Source organism: Apaloderma vittatum, unplaced genomic scaffold (assembly GCF_000703405.1).
Source record: "Apaloderma vittatum isolate BGI_N311 unplaced genomic scaffold, ASM70340v1 scaffold1357, whole genome shotgun sequence".
NCBI classification, from domain to species: Eukaryota; Metazoa; Chordata; class Aves; order Trogoniformes; family Trogonidae; genus Apaloderma; species Apaloderma vittatum.
In genome coordinates this window covers 1-11,133 of record NW_009726467.1, presented here as the reverse complement: position 1 = coordinate 11,133, position 11,133 = coordinate 1, and the positions used below count along the sequence as shown (strand labels likewise).

The window sequence follows — 11,133 nt, the reverse complement described above, 5'->3', positions numbered from 1 at the left end:
TGCTGAGATATGCTCGTTTTTTCAAAAAGCTGAGTCTTGACAATTGGATATCGGATAGTGGTAAAGGGAGCCATTGCTACTACATGTAGTGTCCTATTGTTTCCCTACGTATACGCATCCCTAATTAATAAGCCTACAGGAGCTTTCAGAAGCTATTGCAGTTTGTTGTGCAAATATAATAATGTATTTAAAATTCACGTTCAGAACACTTAACTAATGTAGCTAGTAAAAAATTAATACCAGCCAGTAGTGGTCATTTTAATCTCAGTTACTTTTTCCTGTACCTGTACTTTAATGTTATTGAAGTAAGCCTGTAAAGCTGGCAAACTACTTACACGGCAACTTGTATTCTTAGCACAAGCACATTGCAGAAGCCAGTAGCTTTTTTTTCCTTGTGGCCCAACAAAGCAAATTGGTTTTCCCCAAAACCGTAGAACATCCTGCTTTTTAACGCAAGTTCTTCCCCACCCAACCCACAGCCAATTCGTCAGGAACACAGCTATTTCTGGACTGGTTTTCTTCCCGTCCTTTAAGTGGCAGGTAGTCTAGGGCAGCAGTCATACAACATAAAACCTCAGTCTAGTGCTCCAGCCCCTTTATGGCTCCTGCAGCAAGTACAACTGCAGACAATACCGCAGACCGCTGTGGTTTGAATCGCCACATAAAGGATTATAAGAAAGGGATTACACAGCTCTTGATAGAAAGAAGTTTGTCGTTGTAGCCCAGTTCCTCCTTTCCACCCCTGCAGAGTGCGATGGCACGTGGTCGGCTAAAGTTCTGCTGACAGTGCCAGATCGTTAATTTACATTTGTGTTTGCAACAAATACCTGAAGAATTGAAGCTCTAATGGACCGTGAATGATTTTTGTTTCAGAGATTGGGTCCACCAAATACGCTGCATTTGCTAGTCAGAGATGTGAAAAAGGTAAGCTTAACCAACAGCAGCACTACATTTTCAGGATTATGTTCAGCATGTGAGTCAACAGTAAAAGCAAGCTTAGCAGGAGGGAAAGCAGAGATTTGAAATTAAATGCTAGCTGTTAAGAAAAGGAATGTTAAACTACTTCTTGTGACACAATGATTTTAGTCCAAATCTGGTACGGCTGTACTTCACTGGTAGTCATTTAAAAAGTAAGGGAGGAGAGTTAAGCTTTGGGTTGATGCTGTTTCTTCTCTAGCAGAAGCTCCCAGTGCAGCATTACAGAGGAGGAGTGGAAGGAAAGGCCTGCTAGGTTAACTGGAAGACCCATCAGTTACAGAGTTTGTTCTCTTTTGTCTCCTTGTGTGTGTTTTCATTCCTTTCCTCCCATCAGTCTTTCAACCTAAGAGAAAATGCGTTCTGTTTCTCAGAGCTACAAGTCCTAAATTCGTTCTTCATTTGTTTCCATTACATGTGAATTTGTTCATTATTATGTGAATAGGGTCACGGTAAGATTTGTTGTTGTATTTGCTCTCTTTTTTTGGAGCTTTTATCCAGTAAAATTCAGCTACATGAAATAGCTTGTATTCCTTTTAACAAGAAAAAATCCCATTTATTCCCGGGAGGTTTGGATGTGGGAATTACACAGTACTGGGTTAATGTATAATTCATATTGATCTGTTTAACACTTTTCTCAGTCTGTGTTTGTCTTTCTGAGTGTTACTAATGCTCTTCTTCCTTCTGCTTTCTGTCTGTCTCTCCTCCTTCTCATTGCATTTTCATGGCTCACCCATTCAGCGGCAGTCACGGGGATTCGGTTGGGTTAACATGGAGGTGATGTGTTTGCTTAGGATGTAGCTGGTTCCTCATAGCAGCTGCTGTAGAATCTGTTATTGCTGTAGGATGTAGCTTGAACAACGAAGCAGGTTTTAGTTTATGGTTCTGGCAGAGCCAATAGCACTCTCCAGTTTTTAAGTGGAAATTATAATCTCCCTTTTTCTTTGATTCTGGGCTGCACGTTAGTCTAAATCATATTGTGCGTTGTAGTCTTAACTCTGTAGATAATATGATGTAATACAGGTTTGCATAAAGTGTAAAGAATGCCTAATATTCACTGTGAAATGATGTCATGCTTTTATACCGGATTAATGATAATCAGTACAAAGTTATTTGATGTCATCAACATAAGCTTTGCAAACAACTCAGGCTTGTATGGACGCTGACGTATTGTACAAGTAAATCAAATGAAAATTTGTCCTCAACTATAAGTACTGCCAACAACAAACCAAAAAAAAAATCTGGCCCCCAAAATTATTCAGTGTGTGAATCGGTTATCATTAATCTCGTACAAATATTAAAAGACTGAAACCAGTGGCTGGACATAATACCAGTGTGCCGATTTAATCGTGACATGCCGTGTCTAGCCCAGCAATTTAGTGTGTGTTACCTTTTTTTTTACCCTAAGTCCTTATTTTGTGGTTGGTTTTTGTTTCTGTTTTCTTGGTAGGGAAATCTTCCACCAGATTACCACATCAGCCTAATAGATATCGGTCTTGTACTTGAGTATCTCATGGGCGGAGCTTACCGCTGCAACTATACTCGAAAAAGTTTTCGGACTCTTTATAATAATTTATTTGGACCAAAGAGGGTAAGAACGAGTTCATCCAGGATGTAGCCGTGCTGACGGTAAAAAATAAATAATGCTCTGTTCCTTTTTCGTTATGAAACAGTACATGTTAAGTTCTAAAGAATGCTGCAAGGCGGAAGTTGAAACTCTGATAGTGAAGTTGCAGAAGGAACCTCTAATGCACATTTGTTAAAGGATGGCAGGACCCAAAAGGTGCCTGGAGGAGAATTTCCTCCTCTTTCCGTGGTCAACCCATGCATTGCTAACTGTGCTCTTTGCGTATTTAATCATTCCTACTTGAAGCTGTAGCTCTCTTACAGCTGTAAACTCGTCTTGAGCCGGGCCTATTGATCAAGTAGTTATAACCAACAGTAGCCTTAACTTGGTGAGGCACAGAGTTCAGTCTCAATACAAGTACGCTAAGTCCTGCTCTGAGCCTAAACCTTACCCTGCAGAAGCCCTTCCACAGTCAGGTACTGATCCTGAGAATATCGAGCAGGGCCCTGACTTTGTTAAAAAGTCTGTTCTAAGCAAATGGAGTAATTTTCTTGATTTGCTTATTTATCTGATCGGTTCAACTCTGAAGGTCAAGTGAAGCTTCCCAGCCTAGTTATGGTTAAACCACCCCGAGGAAACACTCGAGGAGAGGAGCCGCGCCCAGCCCGAGTAGCCGTTAGCCAGCACGGAGCACGTGTTTGGTGTAGGGCTGTCTGATGGAACAAACAAATAAACCCTTTACATAAAATATCAAATGGAGATTTTGCAGTAGAACAGAGCGATTTTATTTTTTTAAATGGGAAATCGGGAGAGGTGTGAATGTCTCTTGTATTTTTTACTGTTTCCTGTGGGTATCGTTTACCTTGTTTGTGCTTAGAATTGCGATTTTCTTTGAGTTTTTGTGACCACGTGGTGACTCTCACAGCAGTGTGTTATTGAGTGATTCATTCAACTCTTCCATCTAGATACAAATATTTCACTTAAGTGCAGGATGGAAAACATTTTCTAACCCATTGCCTTCCTGCAAATACAAATTAGAGAAGATTAATTAATTGTACCATTACAGGTACGATTATTTATACTAGTTGCTCTAATAATAAATACTGTACTTTGGTAAATGAAAATGTGGTTTTCCTCGGTAGGGATGAGCCTTTGAATTTTCTCTCCCATCTAACTGATTCTCTTTTCTGTTTTTAATATTCAGCCGAAAGCTCTTAAACTACTCGGGATGGAGGTAAGTTGGATTTACTGTAAAATGCTGGTTTTATTAGAGCGTTTCTTGCTGCAGTCCTGCTCTTGCTCTTAGCCTTTTAGTGGCTTAAAGGAACTTTCAATTAGATGTGATCTTCCGTTTTGCAAACAGTCTATGAAATACCTCTGACTTTTTTTTCTGGGTGGGGTCTTGAGAGGTGCTTAAAGCTTTGCTCGGTAGTCTTCAGGCAGTTTTTAGCACTGTTGCGAGATAACGCGTTCCGTGTTGGAACACATCATACATTGAATCGTTCCGATGTGAACATCGATGATATCGAAAAAAGGATGTGAGCCAGCAGTGCTCCTTGCCGTCAAATCCCCCTTAATCATGAATTAACAATTTATGGGCAGACGAGTTTTTACCATAGAGAAAACATTCAACTGGGGTGAAAAAACAAGGTGGTCTGGCATGTTTAGGTGCTGTCCTCCACCATAAACCATCCTCACAACCGTGACGGCACCATGCTTTGTAAACGATGAAGCTGATCAAGAATTTTGGATCCAATTCCTGCCTCAATTACTTGTGTGTTTGCAGAAATCTTGAACAGATCACAATCGAGTCTGGGACGCTGCGTAAAAACTCACTCTGTTTTGGAGGCGGTTTTTGTTTCTGAAAAAAAAAAGGTATTGATACAGACTAGGAAAGCATTCCCACAAAGAGGCGGGGGACATTTCTCGGTGAAGTATGGTTTTATTAACGCTGTGATAGTGTTTGAACTCAGTATATGTGCATGTTGCTTGTGTTACATTTGAACTATACCCCTGCAGAAAAGCCTCACCAAGCAGATAAGCAGCTTTCTTCTCCACAGAGAAAGTACAGATTATGTTTAATCTCTCTGAGCAGCTTCATATTTTTTAATGGCTTGAGGCCAAGAGCTCAGCCCCGCAGAGGTGCAGCCCCTTTATCATCAGCGGTGATCACACATAGGTTGTTTAGTGCTTCTCCAGAGGCACGTTTTTGTGTTCCTATTTCTTTCAGTAAGAAACATTTCACATGGCACAAACTGAAGTGTCCTCTTCACTTGACAGTGAGTGTAGCCCATGCTCTTGTTTCAAGAGAAAAGGTGAAAAGAAAAATTAAAATTTCTTTTCCTGAAGCAGTCTGTAAATTGATGCAACTCTGGGTGTGGAGTTTTGAGGTTTTTTTTTAATTTCCAGTGTTAGTAGCTCTTAAACAGGAAGTTCAGACTCCTTAGCACTTTGGCTTTCTTACTCAGGGTTCTGTTTTGATTTGATTTTTCTGGTGCAGGGAGGACCAAAACTTAGGTCCTCCCTGCACCAGGAAAATTGAGATTTTATGTCCTGTGCTTCAGAGATGCTCATACTTTCCTCGTGTGCATGCAATTAATGACCCCTGAATATTCTGTAAGAGACAGAGGTCACCACTTGCAGTTCTTAAAACTGCTGGAAGAGAAATGCCTATTTAATTGTTGAGCTGAAGAGCTGATTTTGGAATTGTGAAGTGTCAGGCTGAGCCCTCAATTTGAATTTAAGTTCCTATTTTGTCAAGACGTAGTGCCTTGCGCTGAGCTTGCTTAAACGGGAACTAATTTTGTAGAAGGGTAATTGCTTTTACTTGCAGTTCACTTCTGAGACTGGGATCAAGGTCAACAGTGACGACGAGCTCTACACCTACCTACACGAGCAATGTGCTTCCTAAAGCTAATTTTCCCAATCATGCCTTTTCTCCCTTTAGGATCCTGCTTCATTGTCAATTCTTCCCTTCAGTTCCTGGTAGTAATGGCCTCTCCTCCCTGTCCCTTTAGGAAATGGGATGCTTATACCTTCCGTTAGCACTGCATACATAAGAGGAGATTGCTTATTCGAAGGTGAAGACTCCCTTTAGTACCTGCTGTTCCTAAGGACACTGTCTGCCCGTCTTTTCCATTTGCATGTTACCACTCTCTCCATCTGCATGTCAGTCTGAAAAGCACTTTGATACCTGTAAGATACACAGCACTGCTCTCCAGGAGTAGATGCAGACATGTCACATCAGAAATTACACTGGAACCTATTAATATCCAATTCAGGTTTGTTCAAGCTCCGTGGATGCTGCAGAGAGATTACTTAAATATTATTTCATCGCAAATCCATCTGTGCAGTTACACGTGCCGTAGAGATGTACTTACAACGCAGTGTAAAGTGATGCCTTCACTACAGTAGGGTTCTGCTACGCTTATCCAAGATGGGTGGCTTGTAATGAAGGATGTTCTCAGAATAAAATACTAAGATATGTGTGCTAGGCCAGTGCATGCCCTCTCTCGCGTTCTTCATATTGGCATTCACTGTAGCAAGCAGCAAAACCAGATAATTAATGTGTCCTCTCGATACTTGTTCTGGGCTGGTGCCATGGCCAGGTAAGCTGTTCAGAACTGACGGGGACATTTTTGTCTTCTTTCCTCCCAAGGATGACGAGCCTCCCACCAAAGGGAAGAAGAAGAAGAAGAAGAAAAAGGAAGAAGAGATCGACATTGATGTGGATGACCCAGAAGTCAGCCGCTTTCAGTATCCCTTCCATGAGCTGATGGTATGGGCCGTGCTGATGAAACGGCAAAAGATGGCACTCTTCCTTTGGCAGCGAGGGGAGGAAACCATGGCCAAGGCTCTTGTGGCCTGTAAACTGTACAAATCCATGGCCCATGAGTCTTCTGAGAGCGAGCTGGTGGATGACATCTCGCAGGATCTGGACAACAACTCAAAGTTAGTAGATGCAGAGCAGACTTTATGTCTACTTGATAGAGGGGGTTGTCTGACCTGCTGAGAAGCTTTACTTTTAGTGGAGCGCGATGGGTTTCTAGAATGGAGGTTCACAGAATGCCATTCAGAACCGATTTATCAACAGCAAACAAGCCCAAACGTGGTCTCGGAATCTGAAGGCAATACTAGCGAGACTTGCTTTTTTTTCTGGCAGAACACACTTTTTCTTCAGCTTCTCTCTCTGTAAAACTAGCCAGGTTTATTTCACAAAGTTATTTTCAGGATTTATTCACATAAATCAAGGCCTTTCTGATCTAAACTAGCCTTCAGATGTTATTGGACTAAGCTAATTCTCACTGGTCACTAAAAATTTGTTCAGAACTTTGGCAGACTGTCCCAAATCAAGCTTGCGGCTCAGTTGTTCTTGTCATTGTGCATGTGTGTGGGAAAAAAGCCCTGGTGAACAGAGCTAAAACCCCAAATACAAGCAGACACTGATCTCGAAGTCAAAGTTCACTAGATTTACCTTGCATTTTCCAGGGATTTTGGCCAGCTGGCTGTTGAACTCTTGGATCAATCTTATAAACACGATGAGCAGATTGCCATGAAACTACTGACCTACGAACTGAAGAACTGGAGCAATTCTACCTGCCTGAAATTGGCTGTGGCAGCTAAACACAGGGACTTCATTGCTCACACGTGCAGCCAGATGCTCTTAACAGATATGTGGATGGGGCGACTACGCATGCGGAAAAACCCAGGCCTTAAGGTATTTCTCCTCTGCAGTTGTTTCCAATGATCTAGTTCCTTGCCTGTATCTCTACGTTACACATAGTGTGTGCAGAGAATAAACGGGCTCACTAATTATGGATGTTTGAAGAAAATGCCCATTTCCAAATTCAGGCTATCTAAGGTGCATCACTCTATGACAAAGGAAAATCCAAATCCGTGAAGGGCTTAGCATGATGGGAATCTGAGAGTGAGGCTGTGGCCTTCAATGGATGATGAGATCTGTTCCTTGAAAACATACACCTGTGATTAAAAATTAGTTGGATACAAGCAAAAAGATCTCCATTCGAGGTTCACACAATGGGAACAGAGGGAAGATGAGCCTCGCTTACTCTTGTACCAGAAGACAGAGTCGAGACTTAGCATTGGAAAATGTGAAAGCTGTGCAATTGCAATGTATGAAACTGTGAGTTTTATTTCCCCGTTCTGTGATTTGATGGCATGGCCTCTCCTGATCTTTTTGTTTCCTAATTGTTGGAGCAATGTGAGCAGGCTGGCACAAAAGAGAGACACGAGTGAGCCGACGTTACGGAAGCAGAGCCGTGTTTGCCTGTGTGTGTTTGGCTGTGAATGTAATCCTTCCTTTGTTACGCTCTGCAGCTGCTGTCACCCGTAGGAAGCCCCATTGTGCTGGTGCCACCTTCAGCCTCACCTCCTTCAATGCCCCATTGCTGACTAAATGCCGTGCCTGTCTTCCCAGGTCATCCTCCCAAGCTTGCTGACACACACAGCACACTCCCTCTGTCATTCTTGATTTATTTCCACTTTGCCATGTCTCCCTCTTAAACCTGTTTAAAACCTTCAGTCAAGTGTCCCGCCTTGCAGATTGCGTCATGGTGCTTTCCAGATCTGTTTATTGATTTCCTTTCTTCTCTGCAAAGGATTAAGCGCCCTGCTAATGTTCTAGTTTCAGTGCCTGCATTCTTTTCTTTGCTCCTTTTCTGTATTTTGACAACTCCTTTTGCGTTTCTGTCTCAGCAATTTCATATAGTAAAAGACCTCTCCCAGTGCTATCTGCAAAGCTTCTCTTACCTTTCACGAGTTTCTTAACCATTAATTAAGGTGTCTAAAGTAACTCTGAACTCCAGTAACGAACCTGAAGCCCTCTTTCAGCCACCACTGTGTCCATTCCATGGAATTTCTCTGCACAACTCCAAATTCTGGAGCGCAGTTTCTTCATTATGGTATTTGCGGAGATGGGACTTTCCATACAAGACTTTATGGCTAACACTTCATAAGTACTACCCGGGTGGTTTTGTAGGTTTGAATGTACCAGAGTATCTTGAATACTGTACAAAAGAGAATAGTGTTTTTGTAGTTTGCCTTGTTATGAAAATTTTTTTTTGTTATGAAATTATTTATTGTAAATAAATATTGCCATCTGAGTTGATTTTTTTCTTGTTTTACAGGTTATAATGGGGATTCTCTTCCCTCCCACCATCCTTTTCCTAGAGTTTCGGAGTCATGATGATTATTCTTACCAGACATCCAGAGAAAATGAGGAAAGCAGAGAAAAGGAGGAGGAAAACGCGGTCAGTAATAGAGATTGCTGGGAAGTATTAATATCTTAGGGGTGCTCGGCTTTCTGACTTACCTGATTATGCTATAGGGCACTCAGGTTAAAAACCCAACTGCCTCTGTTGGAGAAAAATCAGTGAAGAGTTTGGGCTGGATTCTCAGGATGTGTAAATTATCTGTGTAGTCGCACAGATTTATGGAATTTGTATTTTTAAAAAGAGGTCTGTTGCTCAGAGGAAGCGTTGTGGAGTTAACAACCGGCTAGGGCTGTAGCTGAGGAAAACCTACTACTTTTACTATTGTATATTGGTGAAAACTGACAACTTTGGTCTTCCAGGATGCCAATGCGGATACAGGCTCCCGAAAAGGAGATGAAGAGAACGGGAAAAAAAAACAGAAGAGCCTTCCAATCGGAACAAAGATCTATGAATTTTATAATGCGCCTATTGTCAAATTTTGGTTCTACACAGTAAGTCATGATGATTAAACCAATAGTGATTGCTTTTTCTCACACCTGTGAAACTTGAAGGATTCTAATGTATAAAATAATAACCAAGTAATAAATAAATAGGTAGTATTGACTTGCCATTTGCTCTGTCGTCAGTTAGGCTCACAGGAGTGCTACCTAGATGGAAGCACAGATCCCAGACTGCTAAGACTTCATCAGTATTTGTCTCAGATTTAAATAATTAAAACCAGTCTAAACAAAAAGATTTATCTTTGACAAGCATCTGATTTTTTCTTTCATGCATCAAGAATAATCTGGTGCTAAACTCTGTTCTAAGAAAACGTAAAAATTATTCATGCTGTTGCTCATAAATTTTGTGTGTGACTGTCAAGGGTAAGGGCACTGCCCCTATGAAAAAGGCACTGATTTCTTCTTTATTCAAAGTTAAGACTTCCGATATCCAGTATGTCGTCAGGTTATGTAGGTTTTTAGTTTTAGCATGTTGTAATCACAAAACACTGCACTGATCCCTTTCTGCTGCCTATATTAATAATTTAAAAGCAAAATTCCTATTTAATTCCTAAGAAAAGTATTCGACATAGTTTCAACAGTGTAAAGAAATCACATTTTAGGAGATTAAAAAAAAACACAACCAAATAGGCACAAAGGGCCTGATTGAGAGTACTTTGGAATTATTGTTTTGCTTCTCTCACCAAATGAGGTAATTCAGCTGCTGGGATCATATGTTCCACAGCGTCTGTCATCCTGTAGCTGCTGGAGGCCTGTGGCCTCTGCCGGTGTGCCTGGCAGCTGTAGGAAGGGCGTTGCGACGGGCTCGCTTCCTCCGGGCGAGAAAATCTTCTTTTTTGTGCGAGTAAGGGTCTTCAGCACCGGGATCTTTCACGCATAGCCTCTGTGTATGTGTTCATGAACGGCACTGTTAGGGCAGGTGACGCTTTCATGCACCGTGTGGGCGCCTCAGCTGAGAGGATTTTACTGCTTTCTGCTTGGTGTTTCTTCTCAGACACTGGGTGCAGCCTTCTGTGCTCTTACTGACTTAGGCTTCAGCAAGAAACTTGCTCCTTAGGCTAGGGGCCACTTCAAAGAACGGAAATACCTGCAAACCTGCTGTTCCTGTGGGTGGGTTTAAGTATAGGAAGAGGCATAGGGACCGGTACGTGAAGTCTCTGTGCCTCTGCCGTAACATAAAGGGAATGTTCTGCCTAGATGGAGGAGGCCACCAAGCTGACCCAGGGGCTGGAGCAGCTCTGCTGCGAGGACAGGCTGCGGGAGCTGGGGTTGTTCATCGGGGGAAGAGAAGACTCCGGGGGGACCTTATCCCTGCTGCAGTGCCTGAAGGGACCTACAGGGAGGCTGGGGAGGGACTTTGCACAGAGTGTCCAGCGACAGGACAAGGGGAAATGGGTTTAAATGGAAGGAGAACGGGTTTAGATTGGATCTGAGGAGGAAATTCTTCAGTGCGAGGGAGGCCAGACTCTGGAACAGGTTGCCCAGAGAGGCTGTGGCTGCCCCCTCCCTGGAGATGTTCAAGGCCGGGTTGGATGAGCCTGGAGCAACCTGGGCGGTTGAGAGGCGGCCCTGCCCATGGCAGGGGTTGGGTCAGATCATCTCCAAGGTCCCTCCCAACCTTGGCTGTTCTGTGATTCTATGATGGTCTCAACCACTTCATTACAAGGTGGAGAAAAGCAAGTGGCCCGTATGGCTCTTTATTTCCCCTACCCCTCCAGGCTCACAGCCCTGCCTCCCCATTCCACTTTAGACCTGTTTTGAAATGATGGGTAAGCATTTCACATTGTATATCTCATTCTATAGAAAACTCCATTTTCTCCCTGGAAAATCTTTTCATTTATTACTGCTTTGTTCCCTT

At 42.5% G+C, this 11,133-nt stretch overlaps 1 protein-coding gene across 1 annotated transcript in view; it reads left to right on the top strand.

Annotated features, from left to right (window-relative positions):
• The window catches only part of TRPM1 (transient receptor potential cation channel, subfamily M, member 1), a gene marked incomplete at both ends in the record, with an annotated part of 24,573 nt that extends 15,307 nt beyond the window's left edge, over positions 1–9,266 (top strand). Inside the window, 7 exons of the mRNA XM_009873272.1 lie at positions 874–924; positions 2,426–2,566; positions 3,747–3,776; positions 6,201–6,493; positions 7,031–7,259; positions 8,689–8,811; positions 9,135–9,266. Coding sequence (XP_009871574.1) covers positions 874–924; positions 2,426–2,566; positions 3,747–3,776; positions 6,201–6,493; positions 7,031–7,259; positions 8,689–8,811; positions 9,135–9,266 — 999 coding nt within the window. The remainder of the gene's footprint in view (positions 1–873; positions 925–2,425; positions 2,567–3,746; positions 3,777–6,200; positions 6,494–7,030; positions 7,260–8,688; positions 8,812–9,134) is intronic.
• Positions 9,267–11,133: the final 1,867 nt, after the last annotated feature.